The sequence below is a fragment of the Miniopterus natalensis genome, chromosome 6 (genome assembly GCF_054644295.1).
Source record: "Miniopterus natalensis isolate mMinNat1 chromosome 6, mMinNat1.hap1, whole genome shotgun sequence".
NCBI lineage: Eukaryota > Metazoa > Chordata > Mammalia > Chiroptera > Miniopteridae > Miniopterus > Miniopterus natalensis.
In genome coordinates, this window is record NC_142086.1 from 27,488,713 (window position 1) to 27,507,620 (window position 18,908).

The 18,908-nt window shown below is 43.7% G+C and overlaps 1 protein-coding gene across 1 annotated transcript in view; it reads left to right on the forward strand.

Annotated features, from left to right (window-relative positions):
- Window positions 1-17,584: 17,584 nt before the first annotated feature.
- TOMM70 (translocase of outer mitochondrial membrane 70) overlaps window positions 17,585-18,908 on the forward strand; it is a 38,287-nt gene continuing 36,963 nt past the window's right edge. Inside the window, exon 1 of the mRNA XM_016199709.2 lies at window positions 17,585-18,269. Within this exon, the coding sequence (XP_016055195.2) occupies window positions 17,943-18,269 (327 nt within the window). The 5' untranslated portion in view covers window positions 17,585-17,942. The remainder of the gene's footprint in view (window positions 18,270-18,908) is intronic.

Below are 18,908 nucleotides of genomic sequence, written 5' to 3' on the forward strand. Positions count from 1 at the left end.
GTAAGTGATTTACATGTGCATGTCAAATGAATAAATCTTAAGTGCATAATCTGATGAATTTTCACATACATTTACCCCGTATAACCACCACCACGCATGTGAGGACACAGAATATTCCCCGCACCCCAGCAGGCTCCCTCTTTCTTCCTTCAATCCATCCTCTCACCAAAAGATTACCATTTCTGACCTCTGTCATCATAGACCAATTTTGCCTCCTTTTGAACTTTCTTTCAATAGAATTATTTTGTCTCCTTCAACATTACGTTGGTGAGGCTTATCCATGCTTTTGCAGTAACAATAGTTCATGCTGTGTCGTAATGCACTGTATGAATATTCCTTTTTTTTTTTTAATCTCCTACTGGTGGTCATTTGGGGCTGTCATTTGGGTTTGCAGTGGGGCTATTGTAAACAAAGCTTCTATGAGCATTCTGGTCCCTTTTAGTGGCCTTTTTTTTTCTTTTCCAGGTAAGGAGAATATTACATATATTGAGCCTCTACTTTGTGCCAGGTATAGAGTCAAGTATTTTACATATGCTATTTTCATTAAAACAACACTGTTGCTGGGAGATTACTACTAAGCAGCACAGCCAAGTTTGAAGCATGAAGTAAAATAACAAAATCTAGGCCCTTTGCACTACTCCCCAGTGTTCCAAAGGGATCTTTTAAAAATCTTGCTTTTTTTTTTTTTTTTTTTTTTATCCTCACCTGAGGACATTTTTTCCACTGCTTTTCAGAGACAGTGGAAGGGAGAGAGAGAATGAGAGAAACGTCGATTGGTTGCCTCCCGCAGGTACCCTGACCAGGGCCGGGGATCAAGCCTGCAGCCGAGGTACGTGCCCTTGGCCGGAATCAAACCCAGGACTCTTCAATCCACGGGCCGACGCTCTAAACACCGAGCAAAACAGGCAAGGGGAAATCTTGCATTTTTAAACAGTAGTACTCCTGGCCATTTTCCATATGAAAATTCTTTCTTGAGCTGCCAAAAAGAAGCTAATTGTGACCAATGTTCCTAGAGCATGTTACCACAATTTATAAGTTACTAAAGGAAAGTAACAAAAGCATAAAGTGGCTTGCTATATTTTTATTTCTTGTTTTAAATAAAGGGATGCATGTTTGTTACTTTGTAAAATCAGTTGTCTGGCCCTGGCCAAGTGGCTCGATTGGTTGGAGCATTGTCCCATACACCAAAAGGTTACAGGTTCAATCCCCAGTCAAGGATCATATGGGAGGCAACCAACTGGTGTTTCTCTCTCACATCTATGCCCCCCCCTTCCCTTCCTCTCTCTAAATCAATAAAAACATATCCTCGGGTAAGGATTTTAAAAAATCAGTTGTCTGACCCATAGAAGCTAATGATTTTCCAGCCTCTGGTGCATATTTTAGAGTGGGTCAATTTGGACTTGGAGCCCCACTGCCTGACTGTGCAGCCTGTCAGCTTTGCTGCTGCTAAGAGAGAAAAGACACTGGCTTTTTTGGGATTCTGAATTCAGAGATCCTAGTTGCCTGGACCTGAGGGTGGGCTGAAACCTGATGATGTCTGTGATGGACTAGTCCAACCTCTGAAAACAGACATAGTGTCAATGAATCGAACTGAGATTCTGGGACTATGGCTGATTTAAGGTGCCCCTCGGGGGGCATAAACTATAAAAACACCTTGGGTGCCGCCTGTACCACCTGGGACACGGCCAGACGCCCATGGGGAAAGACTTGTTCTCTGATGGAACCACCTGAAGCCAAGCTGCTGGGGGCTCTGCATTTCTAATGCGGGGACTAATTGCATCTGAGATGACTGATCACAAGAAACCTCGCTTGTCGACAGCTACAAGTTGGCAGAGAGCCCATCATGGGCAGTGGGACTGCTTGCTCCACCCACTCCAGGCAGATGGGACCGTAGACCCCTTCTCACTGCTGTTGACTTGCGTTTCGCTTTCCAGATTATTTGAAACTTGCAGCAGTGGATGGATTGCTTGCTTGTACTTCACTCACCATTCTGCTTAGTCAGGCAGTTTGATTATTAAATATAGCTGTTTCCAAATAGAGATTGGTGTTTCTAGGCTGCTTACTAAATAAATTATCAAGACTAAAGGTGTGTGTGTGTGGGGGGGGGGTATGTAAGCTCATTCTGAAAACTTAAAAAGTCAAGGTTTTATCCTAACCAATTCCTAAATATGAAGTCTTTCCGGGTCTCCAATGTGGCACTGGGTCTCCAATGAGCTTCCTGGTAAGAACTTTGTTTTTGCTTGTTTGTTTGTTTTTTATTGATTTGAGAGAGAGAAAGAGAAAGGGAGAGAGAGAGAGAGATACCAATTTGTTTTTCCACTTATTTATGCATTCATTGGTTGCTTCCTGTATGTGCCCTGACCGGGGATCGAACCCACAGCCTTTGTGTATTGGGATGACGCTCTAACCAACCGAGCTACCTGGCCAGGGTGTGATAAATACTTTGCACGTGCTATCACAAGTCACTGTCGAAGGAATTAAGCATGTCCTGCGTGACTTCATTGGGAAAGGACTCTTGGAAGGTTAAGACAGGTTTCGTCCAGACTTCACCTGTTTGCCCTTTCACTTTGCTGATTTTACTTTGTGTCACTGTGCTAAAGCTTAGCTATGAGTACAACTACAGGGTGTCCCCTTCCCCCCCAAAAATATACACACTTTAACAGCTGATGGCTCAATTTTGAAAATGAAATGTATTTTAATAAAGACTGCCTTTATAGTTATTCAAAGTGTGTGTATACATTTTTCTGGGACACACTATATATGTTGGGCCCTGTAAGTCCTTTTAGAGTCACCAAACCTGGGAGTGGTCTTCAGGACCTCCAATACAGGAATGAAAGGGAACTCTTCAAATTTTTTGCCAAACATTCTCCCAGTGCAACAAGATATAAATTTACCCCCAGAAGAAAAAGAATTTGTTGTATAATATGTAAAATTAGCCCACCTCTGTTTTTTTTTTCTAGTTAAGCCCCTTTCTTTATTTTTATTTTATTTTTTAAAAATCCTCACCCAAAGATATTTTTTCCTTTGCTTTTCAGAGAGAGAGAGAGAAAGAGAGAGAGAGAAACATCGAGGTGAGAGAGACATCGGTCGGTTGCCTCCCTCAAGCACTCCAACCAGGGTGGGGATCGAGTCTGCATCAGAGTACCGGGGACCCTTTAGTTCCCAGGCCAACGCTCTAACCACTCAGTCAAACCGGCTAGGGGGCAAGCCCCTTTCTTTAAAAGTATGAGAGAAAGATGTTTTCCCACTTTGCCTGGACCAAGCTTCTTATAACAAACCTGGGGCAGCGAAGGAGCAGGAGCAGCAGCAGGTGTCAAGTCTTGGGAGCTGGGAGAGAGCTGCTCTCAGGCTTGTCACCCTGGCCCAAGAGGAGGCCCTGCGCCACCCTGGGAGACCAGCTGCCAGCTTTCCCTGGCAGGGGCTGGACCCCTGCCTTGAGATGCTGCCAGGGGCACAGGACCCACAAGAGTTGCCCTTTTGACCCTGCTCTCATGCTCTGCCTTGCCAAGCCCACGGGGTGTCCCCAAAGTGTCAAGTGGCAGAGACAGCTGCAGCTGAAGTGTGTGTGTGTGTGTGTGTGTGCATGCAAGCGCACGGGTTTTTGAAAATCATGCTTCATGTGAAAGGCAGTACCCTCTCTTAGAGGGTAAGAAGCTTGAGGTGTGTGTGTTCTCAAAGCAATCAGACACCACGGGTGCCCAGGTAGTCAGTGAAAATTATCCTTGGGCCACGTAAAGATGAAGTCGCTTTTCAACGCACTCGTTCACATTCTCTGCTTCCAAAGACTGCACAATGAAAAGATGATTCTCCCTTTATTTATTTCACTCTCTCTTCCACTTCTTTCCATTTAGTTATTTCATTCTCCAAAGCCCCTGTTATTGCAGTAATTTCGTTTTTTAGCTTTTTTTTTTTTTTTTCTTAACAGCTAAAGGGAAGAAATTATTCCTTGCACTGCTCTCCAGCTCACCTGAGCCAGCCCCGTTCTGGAAAAGAAATGCTACTTACAGAAGAACTAAGCTGCTGTATCATTTTTTAATATATACAGTCAAAATCCGTTAATGGTTTTAGACAGTTTTTACTTGCCAGGAAGCAGTGTTTGAATATTTGAAGCTGTGTTCTATTTAGTATCTTGATTGTCAGAATGTTCTTTGGTAGGCAAAATGTCATAACATAATCACCCATTTCCATGAATGTTATCAAGTCACACTGCAAAATTTGCCACATTTTTGAGATGGCCATTAAGGAAACAGATTGCTTGTTGTTTAACCAAGTGTCCTAAAGCAGGTACATGAGAGTATATTTTTATTCTAAAAAGCTATGCAGCTTATATTATGAAAAATATTTTTAAAATATAGTACTGTCAATGTAAAAAATATATGAGGGAAATAAAGGTGTGTTTTCAGAGGTCTGTCTACAAGATATTGGTTATATAAATATCCAGTTACTTTGGCATTCAGTATCAAGTTTTGCAGGATTTTGGCTAATGGTAGGCTTCATAATAGTCAAGGCTGTTAGATGTTGGTATAGGTTTTTAGGAGACAATACATCATCTCTTCCACAGGAAACCTTCAAGCACAGCATTGATTCTCAACTGCCAGTGATGGGAGATCATCTTTGCAGCTTTGCCTCTAGGAATGCCATTGACTGTATGACCTCTCAATGTCTTTTTGACCCCTGAGCACCTATTAGCCTAAAACAGATTGGACAAACTATTTGTTAAAATTTACCACTATGTAAATAACTATCAATCTGGTTCATCAGTGGGTTGTGTTTTATAAAACGCCTCTCCCAGTTATTAACTGCAATTTCACAGAACCTAAGAGTAATGTCTCAGCACCCCTAAGAAGTGCCTCAGAGAAGAACTGACGAATTAAAGTCCTGTGAGTCCCACTTGTAAAAGGGGCACAATTTTTGCACTGTGCAATAAAGGAGGGCATCACCAATCATTTAAAGGAAATGTGGCAAAATACGAGATTTAGGAAGAGAAACTGGAAAGATTTAAGTTTGAGTCAATAAACAATGGGAAGTCTTTAGATTCTTAAAAATGTTGAGTGAAAAAGCCCAATCTCAAAAGGACACATACTGTGTGATTTTCTGTATATAACATTGTTCAACACAATCTTAGAGATGAAGAACAGATTAGTGGCTGCCAAGGTTAGGACTGGAGGCGGGGCTGCGGCTATAAAAGTTTAGCATGAGGGTGTTTTACGGTCACAAAACAGATATCTGTGTTTTGATTGCTGTGGTAGCTACACACAAAGCTGCATATGTGTTAAAACTGCACAAACAATAACACACACACACACAAGCAGTGCATGTATAGCTGGTGGAATCTGGATAAGTGCTGTGGGTTGTATCCATGTCAACTTCCAGGTCTGATATTGTCCTACAGTTATGCAAGTTGTCAATATTGGGGGAGGCAGCGTGAAGGGCACGTGGAACCTTCATGTACACTTATTTGTAACTTCCTGTGAACCCATAATCATTTCATAATAAAAGTAAAAAGAAAAATGACCTGTACCAAGAAGAAGAAATTTCTCTGAGTAGCTGCCAGATCAAAATGCTGTTGATCTACAGGTATTCTGGGAAGACAGCGTTAGTTTTAAATCTCTCTGAACATCTGCATAAAAACCAATAGAACCACTGTAGAGGGAACACCATGGACAACTCTACAGCAAATATGGGTGACAAGATGTCTCAACCCCCAAGTGGAGGTGTGAGGTCAAACCCCCAGCTAAGACCTAGTATAATGGTCCTAATATAATAGAAGAAGAAGGAAGCAACCACCTGTCAGACCTGAGAGCAGGAGAACCGCAAAACAGCCAATGGTTCGGAAAGCACAAGGGGCCAATTTAAAAAGTGTTAGGCTTACCCAGCAACACTGCTGAGTTATTTTGCTTCTAGTAAATTATAGAGTTTCTTGGATTTTCTAAGGAGACAACCATATGGTCTATAAATAATGAAAAGTTATCTTCCTTTCCCTTTTATTTCCTTATTTTGTATTATTTTGGCCAACGCCTTAGTACTATGTAATACAACCTGGAACCTGACAGGTTCTTGGCTTCAAAAAGAAAGCTACTAACATTTCACTGTTAGGTATGATATTTATGAAGGCTTTCGGGTGGTCTTTATTCGGGTTTTATAATAAAATGGTTTTCCTAATTGTGTCACAAGAAAATATGGCAAAATATTAACATTGGTTCAATCTTGGTAGAAGAGCGTGGTGGAGTAAAAAGAACTCCAACTTTTTTTTGCTGCTTCTCCCATTGAGGGCTGGAGTCTAGTTCACCTTCCCATGAAGCTGTGCCCGCCCTCCTAACATGTTTGACCCTCAGAATGTGGGAGAAGTGATGTTTAGAAGACTCTGTGGCTTCTGCCTGATGCCCGTGGGACACCCTCCCTTGGGTCCCTGAGCTGCCACTAAGTCCGACCACCCTGCTATATACCGGAAAGGTCACAAGGGGGTGCTGCACTGGACAGTCTCGAATGAGTCCAGTCTTCAAGGCATCTTCACCAGGGTGTCAGACCCCCACTGAAGCCATCTTGAACCCTCTAGACGAGCCCATCCACCAGCAGAAGAGTCAATCAAGCCTTGTCCAAATTCCTGAGCAACAGAATTGTAAGATGTAATAAAATGGTTGTTTTAAGCCAATAGGTTGTTGTAAGTCACTACCACGTGGGGTAGTTTGTTAGGCAGCAATAGCTAACTGGAACATAGGTACAGAAACTATTTTTTCATGGTTTTATATTTTTTCATAATTTAATAAAATTGAGTCTCCTACTCATTTTTCCACTGTTTCTGAAAACCGAAAAGGTAAAGAAAGGGAAGCATAGCCTAGAAGCTCTCAGGGTCAGTGCTATGTCCCTATCCTGATGCTAAGATCAGGTCTGCATAACCAGGGCTACTAGTCCAATAGGAGTGAATTAGAAAACAGTGCCCTTACTAGGTGGGTTCTCCACTGCAGGCCCGTCACTTAGTGATGACCAGAATCTTCGTGCAAATCAGAAAAGGAGCACCTTTCCTGAGGCAGACGGAGCCTGGCCCCAGACTCCGATGAACAAAGTGCAAGCTGGACCTCAGCATCCTTGTGCAGGGGAGAATTAGTACAACCTGTAATATCTTTATAATTTAAGGTGCAAAGCAAAATTTCTACATTTGCAAATGACACAAATTCTTGTGGGTGGCAATTGACTAAGTTGATGAGGATGGAAAGGGCTTATAAATCTGTGTGAGTGGGCAGAAAGGTAGCAAAGGAGCGCGTTAAAGTATACATATGAGCTATCAGTCATAGCTAAGGAGGGGGAACTGGGGTTACTGAAGATTGTTCTCTGAAGGTAAATGCAGAGGCTCCTTCTGACAGTAAAAAGAGCAGCCACTTAACTGAATCATCAAATGACATTCCTGCTGAGAAGCAAAGCAGTAACACCCACTCAACTGATGCTTTGATGGAAGCTGAATAAGGCAGAAACCATCAGCAGGAAGCCTGGAGAATAATTAACAGCATGAGCTCGGAGGGAACAGGGACTTGTATATATACATCATAAGCGGGACACAAAGGAAAAACCAAGCAGATCCCAATGGGAGCAGCTGCAGTGGAGGGGCCAGTGGCGGAGACTAGAGCATGCTCACGACGGGGAACTAGTATCTATGATGATGCTGTGATGGCCGCAGCAGCAGCGAGTAGGTTTCCCAGCTAGTATCTGTGGTGTTGGACAGCAGTGGAGGTGCCAGACCATTAATGTTGGCGACAGCGTAATGGAGATAAAGCAGCAGTCAGGAACTTGTTCAACAAACACTTCGACTCTTTATTCAGCACTGACCGTGTTTCAGGTATCATGTTGGGCAGATAAATAAGTTAACAAACACCTATTACATGCCCAGTCTCGTAACGGATGGAGGAGTACAAAGATGATGAGAACATGGTCCTCACCCTTCAGGGGCTCAGAGCTGAGTATTGGTAGCACACATGAGAACAAATAACTATGGCAATGAGGTCACTGTGGGGAAGAAATATGAACTGTATGTTCCAACACAAACACATTCCTTTGCTTTGACATATAGCATTAGAGGAGGCATTTTATTAGGCACTGTATATGGTACCGGAGAAATCAGACATAGTCCTGATCTGGGATGCTTAGAGTCCAGTAGATGAGGTAGAACAAGTAGAATTCTATAAAACAAGGTAGAAAAATGTTTTAAGAAAGTTCCAGTCAGGCCAGTGTTGCTCAGTGGTTGAGCGTCAACCCATGAAGCAGGAGGTCACTGTTCGATTCCCAATCAGGGCACATGCCCAGGTTTCAGGCTTGATCCCCATATGGGGAATGCAGGAGGCAGCTGATCAATGATTCTCTCTCATCATTGATGTTTCTATTTTCCCTTCTCCCTTCCTGTCTCTGAAATTAAAAAATATATATATATGAAATATATATTAAATATTTATATATATATGAAAGTTCCAGAAAAATATTTTGGGAGTTTAAAGAAAGGCCCACATATAGTAGACACTAAATATTGTTTTAAGTAAATGAACATTCTACCTATTCCATCTTAAATGCCATTATTTTTCTTCCTTGATACCCTTCCATGTCACTTACTTAAAATAATATTTATTGAGTGCCTACTATATACTGCTATAAACTGAATGCTTGTGTCTCCTGAAATTCATATGTTGAAGCCCTAGCTCCCAATGTGATGGTATTTGTCCTTTGGGAGGTAATTACCATTAAATGGGTTCATGGGTCTGAAGGGATTAGTGCCCTTTTAAGAAAAGACACTAGAGATCTAGTTCTCTCCCTTGGTGAGCACAGATACACAAAAAGAGGTCATGTGAGAACACAATGAGAAGGAGGCTCTACGCAGGCCAGGAATAGAGCCCTTACCAGAAACAGAATCAGTCAGAACGTTATTTTGGACTTCCTAGCTTCCAGAACTGTGAGAAATAAAATTTTGTTGTTTAAGCCACCCAGGCTATCATATGTGGTTATAGCAGCCCTAGCGAACCAATACAGGTTTTGGCACAGGGAGTGGGCCCCTGGCCCCCCCAAATACATGTTCTTCTCTTGGGCAAAATACATTCATTCTATCCCAACAGCTCTAAAAGTCTTAACTCACTGCAGCATCCTCTCTAAAACCTACAATTTCATTTAAATATCACCTAAACTAGGTATGGGTGAGACTTAAGATATGATTCACCCTGAGGCAATACTGTTCTCCAGCTGTGAACACGTAAAACTAAAGTTATGCACTTTCAAAATACAATGGGGTGACACTCCCATCCCAAAAGGGAGAACTAGGGAAGAAGGAGGGGGTGATGGGTCCCACACAAGTCTAAAATTTAGCAAAGCAAATTCCATTAGCTCACTGCCCCCCAGGCCCACAGGGGTGGGAATGTTACCTCCACAGCTCTGGGGTGGGGTGGGGCAGCCCTACCCATGCAGCTCGCTGCAAGGGTGGCCCTGCCCCTGATGTACTAGGCGGGGGCCCCACACTTTGACATAGAGGAAGAACCAGCCCTGCCCCCTAGTTCTGTGGTGAGTGGCAGCCCTGAATCTGAACAGCCTTTGAGTCATTTCCCCCTTTTCTTGACAGGTAAAGCATGTTCATAGTCAAATAATTCTATGGTCCTATCCTGTAAAATCTCTAAAGTCTGACAGTCTTCCTTCATTCTGTCCCATTTGTTTAGTCTTTAGTCCCAGCTGGTAGTGTTTCCGCTGGTATAGCCCCATCTCTATTCCTAGCTTCTGCTGAGATGGGTGATTAAGTCCATGCATTGCGCTCATGATCTATCAAATGGTTGTTTAACCACACCCTTAGAGTTCTCTTCAGAACAAGCTTTCTCATTTTTTGCAATATAGCTAGGCTTAGAATTTTCCTAATTTCCAAGTTCTGGTTCCTTTTTGCTTAACAGTTCCTTCTTCAGTTCATCTCTCTCCTCTTGCATTATACTACAAGCAGTAAGGATGACCCAAGCAACACTTTCAATACTTTGCTTAGAAGTCTCCTCTGCTAAATATCCAGTGTCTTCACTTGCAAGTTCTACCCTCTACAAAACACTAGAACACAGTTCAGCCACGTTGCTACTTTATAACAAATATCACTTTCCCTGTTTCCAATAACCTGTTCCTCATTTCTGTCTGAGACCTCACTGGAGTGGCGTTTAAGCTTTGTATTTCCACCAACATTTTGTTCAGGATTAGTTATATATTTCTGTAAGAAGATGGGAGTTTTGTCTCTAGCTCTTCTCTTTTCTTTCTGAGCTCTCAACAGAATCACCTTTAATGTCCACGTATCCACCAACAGTTCCTTCACAGCAATTGTGGCTTTTTCTAGATGCACTTCAAAACTCTTCCAGCCTCTACCCACTGCACATCTCCATTGCCACTTCCATATTTTAAGGTATTTGTTACAGTAGCATTCCACTCCTAGTGCCAAAATCTGTATTACTCAGGTTCTCCAGAGAAATAGAACCGACAGGATATATGCAAAATAATAAATAGATTCACGAAATTAAGGAGACTGAGAAGTCCCAAGATCTGTAGTTGGCAAGCTGGAGACCCAAGAGAGATGTTGATGTAAGTTCCAGTCAGAAAGCTGGCAAGCTCAACACTGAAGAAGAGTCAATGTTTCAGTTCCAGTCCAAAGGCAGGAAAAGATTATTGTCCTAGCTTAAGGTAGTCAGGCAGCTGAAGTTCCCTCTTCAGGGAGGATAAGCTTCTTATTCTATTCAGCCCTCCAACTGAGGCAATCTGCTTTCCTCATCAAAAACACCCTCACCTCACAGACACATCCAGAATAATGTTTGACCAAATACCTGGGCACCTCATGGCTCAGTCAAGTTGACACATAACATTAACCATTACACTGACTATATTTTGGTCTCTGGGAATACAAGATGAACAAAGTTTCTGTCCTCATGGAGCTTGTATCTTATCGAGGGGTCACATAAATAATTTCAAACACTGCTAAATGCTTACAGTGTGGACCAAGGAATCAAAGTTTCTGAGAGGAGGTGGGGATGGGCAGAGACATTTAACCTTACAGAATTTGAGAGAGTCTAAAAGTCTCTGAGCTCAAGAATGAAATTTGAGTTATGCTTTGGAAGGACTAATCTAATGTCAAGGTTTCAGAAAGACAAATAGAAGAGGGGCCCTGGAGGCTAGGAAGCTAATACAGCATTCAGGAAAGATGAAGGAAATGAAAAGAAGAGGAAAAAGGGAAGAAATTACTATTTATTGAGCATCTGTTATGTGTCAGACACAATGTTAAATATTTCACATATTTGAACCGGGAAGTGGCAGGGGCATGAAAAGGAAGAAAAATATTTAAGAAATATTGCAAAGAATCATCAAGACTTTCACAGCTGATTTTGTGTTTACATATGTGTATATTGGTACATCCACTTGTGCTGGGGTAGATAGGATTGGAAAAGAGAAAAGTCTGAAAGGATCTAAGGTTTCACTTAAGGTAATAGTAGCATTATGAGAAAAAAAGGATTACACAAAGGTAAAGAATGAGAAGGGAACATGATGAGTTACACATTTTAAAATAAGGCACCCAGGGCTTCTGGTCAAGATGGAGGTGTAGGTAAATGTGGTTCTCACACCCTCCCACAACCACATCAAAATTACAACTAAACTACAGAAAAACCATCATTCAGAACTGCCTGAAATCTAGCTGAACACAAGTCCTATAACTAAGGATATAAAGAAGAAGCCACATCAAGACTGGTAGGAAGGGCAGAGATGAGGAATGGGCTGATTCCACACCCAAGTGTGGTGATAAAAATCGGGAGGATATCTTGGCTGCAGAGGCCTCTCCTGAGGAGCAAGGGGTCCCAGCCTCCCCCGCCCAGGGTTCCAGTGCCAGAGCGAGAAGTCCCCATAACTTCTGGCTGTAAAAACCAGTGGGGAGCCCTAGCCAGTGTGGCTAAGTGGTTAGACTGTCAGTCCATGAACCGAAGGGTCATGGGTTCTGTTCCTGGTCAAGGGCATGTACCTGGGTTACAAATTCAAGCCCTGGCCCCAGTTAGGAGTCATGCAGGAGGCAATCAATCAATGTGTCTGTCTCAGATCAATTTTTCCCTTTCTCTTTCTCTCTCCCCCTTGCTCCCTCCCTTCCACTCTCTCTAAAAAAAAATCAATGGAAAAAATATCCTCTGGTGAGGATTAACAGAAAACAAAAAACAAACAAACAAAAGCTGTGGGATTGTGGCTGAGTGAGATGGAAGGCTTCTGGAGCCCCAGGCAGTTCCTCTTAAAGGGCCTGTGCACTAAGACTCACTGGCACTAAGCTCCAGTACTGGGGCAGTCGCTTGAAAGGCACCTGGGACATAGAAGGATGAACTGAACTGTCTCACATCAGGGCAACAGCTCAAGGAGCAGCTTTCTCCCAGACAGAAGTGCTGGCAGTGGCCACTATTCCTTTACTGAGTCCTTCCCCCACAGAGGCAGGCACCATATCTCAGTCTCCATCAACCTGGCTAACACTGTTTGTCCTGCCCTGGTGATTCTGAGACCCCACCCCACCCAACTTGCAGGCCCACACAATCTATTTCCAGTGGCTTTTCCATACAAATGGTCTATCTTGCCTCATGCTTCAGACTTTCCTAAAATCTCTCAAACAAGCAGCACCTGGCTTCAGCTTGCCCATACCTCTCGCTAAGTGGCCCCAGGCCCGGCACTAGCAACAGCTGGCCTTGGTGCCTAGCTTGGCCTCTCCTGGGCACTTCCAAGGCCAGCACAAGTAGCAGCCATCTGCAGATCACTTTGTAGCTCATGCCTGGTGGCCCCAGGCAGAACACAGGCAGTGGCTGACCTTGGCCTGCACTTCCCAGGAGGCCCCAGAGCCAGAGCACCTGGTGGACAGCTTCAGATCATGTCAAAGCACCATCCAACCACCTTCATAAGTGACATACTCAAAGGGTTAACTCAGCAGGCACCAGAGCCCTGCTCTGTGGGATGGGTCCCTGCACAGTGGATCTTCCACAGTATTCACAGCCAGTCTTTGTTTTGTTTTTTCCCTTTTTTTTTGCAAGTCTTTGCAGCCAACTAACCTGGGGGTAAATCCTACCCATTTACGTGCCAACAGCAATAAAGGCTCAACTACAACAGAAGGATGTACACAGCCCATACTGGGGAGGGGAGCACACGTGAGTAACCAGCTCAGGTGAATGGGGAGGCTGTGCCCTGGACCCTAGAGGGCACCTACTGCATTAGGCCACTCTACCAAGCCCAGGAGATGCAGCAGCTCTTCCTAATACATATAAACAAACACAGTGAAACTGCCAAAATGAGGAGACAAAGAAACATGTCCCAAATAAAAGAACAAAACTCCAGAAAAGAACTAAACAAAATGGAGACAAGCAATCTCCTAGATGCAGAGCTCAAAGCACTGGCTATAAGGACACTCAATGAACTTAGGAGAAAATTAGACGAATGCAGTGAGAACATCCCCAGCATAAAAAAGGACATGGAAACCATGACAAAGAACCAGTCAGAAATGAAGGCTACACTAACTGAAATGAAGAATCATTTACAGGGAATCAACTGTAGAGTAGATGGAGCCTAGAATCAAATCAGTGATTTGGACTGTAAGGAAAAAACACCCAATCAGAAGAGCAAAAAGAAAAAGGAATCCATAAAAATGAGGACAGTGTAAGGAGCCTCTGGGACAACTTCAAGGATACCAACATTTACATCATGGGGGTGCCAAAGGAGAAGAGAGAGAGCAAGAAAGTGAAAACCTATTTGAAGAAATAATATGAAAAACTTCCCTAATTTGGTGAAGGAAATAAACATACAAGTGAACCAAAAGAAGCCCCCATCAAGACATAGCATAAGTAAAATGCAAAAGGTTAAAGACAAAGAGATATTTGTAAAAGCAGCAAGAGAAAAGCAGTTAGTTACCTACAAGGGGGGCTTCCATAGACTATCAGCTGATTTCTCAACAGAAACACTACAGGCCAGAAGAGAGTGGCAAGAAATATTCAAAGTGATGAAAAGCAAGGACCTACAACCACGATTACTTCACTCTTCAAAGCTGTCATTTAGAATCAAAGGACAGTTAAAGAGCTTCCTAGACAGAAAAAGCTAAAGGAGTTTGTCATCACCAAGCCAGTATTACATGAAATGCTAAAGGGTTTTCTTTAAGAAGAAGAAAAAAAGATAAGAAATATGAACAATAAAATGGCAATGAATACATATCTATCAATGATTGAATCTAAAACACAAAGTAAGTGAGCAAGCAGAACAAAAATAGACTCATAGATACAGGAAACATTTTGATGGTTGCCAGATGGGATGGGGTTTGGGAGGATGGGTGAAAAAGGTGAAACGATTAGGAAGTACAAATTGGTAGTTACAAAATAGTCACAGTGATATAAAGTACAGCACAGGAATATAGTCAATAACATTCTAATAACTATACTTGGTGTCAGACAGGTATGAGATTTATCAGAATGATCACTTAGTAGGTTATATAATGTCTAATCACTGGGGTGTATACCTGGAACTAATATTTTATGTCAATTGTAATTAAAAGATAAAAAATTAAAAAGTAAAATGAGGCAACTAGAAAAGCTGCTCTGAAAGTAGTAGGAAATTATAGGGCTAGAGGTGAATAGATGTTATATTCAGAGAAATAGTAACTGAAGCAGTGAGATGTACTTTGGTTACCAATGCAGAGGACAAATTAAGGAGTTCTATACTTGTAGAAGATCTACAGCTGTGCTGTCCAATAGGGTAGCCATTAGCCACGTGAAGTTATTTAAATCAATTAAAATGAAAATGAAAAATTCAGTCACACTAGCTATCAATAGTCACATGTGGCTAGTGGTATCATACTGGACATCATAGGTATAAAACATTTCCAATACCCCAAATAGTTCTATTGGGCAGCATTTTTTTGAGATTGGTCAGAGTAGAAGAACCAAGAAAATTTAGTCTCCTGGAAGTCAGGGAAAACAGCGCTTGAAGGAGTAAATGACCAATGGTGTCAAGTGCTTCAATAAAAGCATATGAAGGCCACAAATAAACAATGGATACAGTGACTTTAAAGCAGTTTCAGACTGGCAATAAAGTTAGAAACTAGGTTATAAGAGATTTTGGACAATAGGTGATAAATAAGTAGAGATAACAAGTATAGACAATTCTTTCCAGTAATCTTTCAGTGAAGAAAGACAGAGAGAGTGGAAACCTAAGGAAGAGTTCACAGAAAATCGAGCTGTGAATGTACTTAATATAAGCACGTTTGTGGACTCACTGGAAGACTTTGATACCAATTATACAGCTATCCACCAACTTTACCAATCAGAAAGGCTTTCATATAGCAATAAAAATTGAGGAAATAGAATCGTACAATTTTAGAGCTATGAGGAGCCTCAGAAATAATCTAATCCACTGGTCTCATTATACAGAAAGTAGAGGTGCCCATTATCACATAGCTCAGTCGTATTAAAATCTAGAATGAGAGTTCAGGTCTGCATGAGCCAGTTAGACAGTCTACCTCATTCACCTGACCAGAGAAGAGGTGAAGAAAGTTTCTTATATTGAGTTCCATTTATCTAGCAAAAAAAAGGTAAATGTCTATGTTTACATGTACAAAACTTTGATTTTTTGAGACATAGTTTCCTTCTTTAAAATTTAGAAAAACAGAGAACTAAGTATTGAACATCTCCTATTTTATAACAAATTACACTAAAAAGACCTTAAATATTACCTAACTAAATCTGTAATATAACTTGAGAGGTGTGGGTTTTTGCTATTTCACAGCCAAGAAATGTATGCATCAGGTCTGGAAGGTCACAAAGCCAGTGACATTCTTACTCAGTTCCGCACTATAATCAATTCGCAAATGATGGAGAAAATGGGAGAAGAGATGAACAGGCTCAGGAATGGAAATCAGATATTTAACAAAGAATAAAATCAACAAGAACAAATTCACTTACTGATGCTGATCTTAAAAATGAATCCCCCCAATCAGCCCGTTAGATAAATCTTAAACAACTGCTTCAAGAACCTCTAACATTGATAGCCTTTGGAGAGGAGAACTGGATGGCTGGGGACGGGTTGGAGAAAGACCTCACAGTAAACCCTTTGTAACTTTTGGGTTGTAACCATAACAATCTATTTAAATAAATAAATGCATTTTTGTTAAACATCTTAAATGTTTTAGTTCCCACCAACAGTTTGTAATTAACAGCATTCTACAATCCCCTATGAGGCTGCAGAAAAATGGAAATTTCAGGAAAGAAGAATCATAACTGTTCTGAAAAGGCAAGGGAGAAATCATATAAAGAGGCAGAAGACTTGCTTTGTGGGGCTGGGAATCCGGGAGAGAAGCCCTTTGTTGCAACAATTACTACTTAATCAATTCAATTCTATCGCTATCATCTTTAGCTCATCTTTTCATTCTGTTGCTAAGGAACCCTGTTGCCTGAAAGCAATTTACTAATAGGAACCTGTATGAAGCAAAAGAAAAGCAATCATCCTGAAACTTTCAAATTAGGCCATTCTAATTTATCAGTCTATTTTGGTGCCACTTAATACATTATCTTTCCATCTTTATGTAGTGCTACTGTGATGCTGAACATCCTCCATTGTACCCAAAGGGTAGTTGATCCCTTGGAAATTTTTAATATAGAGGTCTGCAGACCGGTGTACTTGAAATGGGGAGCCAAAGTTCTGAATTCTGATTCTCTATTAATACTTCTCTTTTCTTCTTAAAGATACTATTAATTCCAAACAATTCCTGGCAAAGAAAATTTTTGTTTTAAGAGAACTGCTGCAGCGCACAGGGAAAGGAAGACAAAGCTATCAGCTATGTGAAAGCTTTGAACTGAAATTCCTACTTGGGAATGAGGTAAGAGTTCTGACATCTAGCGCGGAACAAGGACACTGGGCGGGTCGGACACCGGGGAGGGCGGCGGGTGTTCCAGGCAGCGTGGTGTGGGCCGGGGTGCGGGCCCAATCCAGTACAGGACACAAATACGTATAGAATAGGTGGTAACTCCGGGTCTTCGCGTTTCTACCCACTTAGTTCGAGAACCGGGTGACAACACGCCGACGTCATCGCTTTCATAACTGGGGCAGATGGGGAGCCGCGGGGACCCGACTCCAGCCGTGTCGACGGAGCCAGCAGAGACCGGCCGGTTTCCACCCAGTCCGATTTCTGCCATCTAGTACTGCCCCAAGTCTCAAACTCGTCCAAACTAAAACCTGGCCGTGGTACAGATAAGGTCCATGATACAGCAGGCTAGCTTCAGCTTTGAGCTCTTTTCTCTCACAGCTTTTCAAGTCCGTGCCATCCCTTAGTCTCCAGGACACGCAGACCACCGAGAAAACCGCCGCGGGATCCTAAGCAGCGCCAACGCGGCGGTAACCAGAAAACGACCGGTCCAAATTCCACCAATAAACTGGGCAACTCGGCCTACGCCCCGCCCACCACCCCTGCCAGCCAATAACCTTCACCAATCCTCTGCCACACTCGCCCAGTCTCAGGGCCGTTGCAGAGCCTTCCTCTGCTCCGATCGCCTGAGCCCCATAAAACCCTCAGTATAAGCGCCGCTCGTCGGCTTCGCTAGACACCGGCTACCAGCGGAGGCCCAGGACCCCGGAAGACAGTCTCAGGAACGGCAGCGGGGTGAAAGAGAAAGGGCAGCCCGGGACGCCCGCCCGACGCCCAGCGCGCGCTGTTTCCCTTGACACGGAAGTGATTCCCACCCCCGCACCCCTTGGTTAAAATGGGAGGAGAAGGGCGGCCAGGCCGGGCCCGGCATGCCCTGGGCTTCCGGTGACCTCTGGCCCTATTCTGTCGTATGCTCGGGCTCCCCAGCGTGCTCGCTCGCTCCAGCCTTCCCTTCCCTCCCTCCGGTGTTCCTCCGCACGCTGACTGGTGACTGTGGCGCCCGCGACCTGCAGCGAGGCGGTGGCGGAGGACACTCGTCATGGCCGCCTCTAAGCCTGTAGAGGCGGCGGTAGTCGCCGCGGCTGCGCCCGGCTCCGGGAGCGGGGTGGGCGGCAGCGGTGCCACTGCGGGCTCGGGCACGGGGGGCCTGCCGCGATGGCAGCTGGCGCTGGCGGTCGGGGCGCCCCTGCTGCTGGGCGCGGGTGCCATGTACCTGTGGAGCCGGCAGAGACGGCGCCGGGAGCCCGGGGGTCGAGGCGACGCCGGCGGCCTGAAGCGCAACAGTGAACGGAAGACCCCGGAGGGCAGGGCCAGTCCGGCCCCGGGCAGCGGACACCCCGAAGACCCCGGTGCTCACCTGGAAATGGTGAGAAGCAGCCCTGGGCCACAGAGGTGGAGCCCAGCGGGGGCAGCCTTTCCCTGGGTTGTGCCGGTCGGGGGCTTCCCGTCCGACGGCTGCTCGTGGGCTTAGGGAGAGACATTTCTGGCTCCCTTTATTGGGAATGGAGTAGCCCGAGGGCACAGGTTAGCGACATTCTTTGACAGTTTTCTTTTGGTTCCAGAAAAACACTTTTCTCGGTGACACAGCATTGTGGGTACCGGGGACGTTTGCAGATGTGATGATTGTGTTTAAGTAGCGAAGGAAACCAAATTCCATTAACGGTTCGTTGTGATATGATTGCTTTGGTGATTTCCAAGGCCCAGCACTTCATTGGTAATAACCTTTTAAGAACGAGCCACTCCTCTTTTTTGAAGTGTTTTAGGGTGGGGGATAGATAAATACAGTGACTGTTGGTTGACGAATGGTGGTAAAATGGTGTCCATTGGCTTTTTTTTCTATTTGTGAGAGTGAGTTCTGAAACGTTTGGGGCAGAAGCATCTTGCATTCGTTTTTTATTTTACCTTGACATTTACATGTCCAAGCCTGACATGCCTGAAACAGAATCTCTGATGTTAGATGAAACATTGGAGCATCCAGTCAGTGAACTGCTTTGTGTGGTTTTGT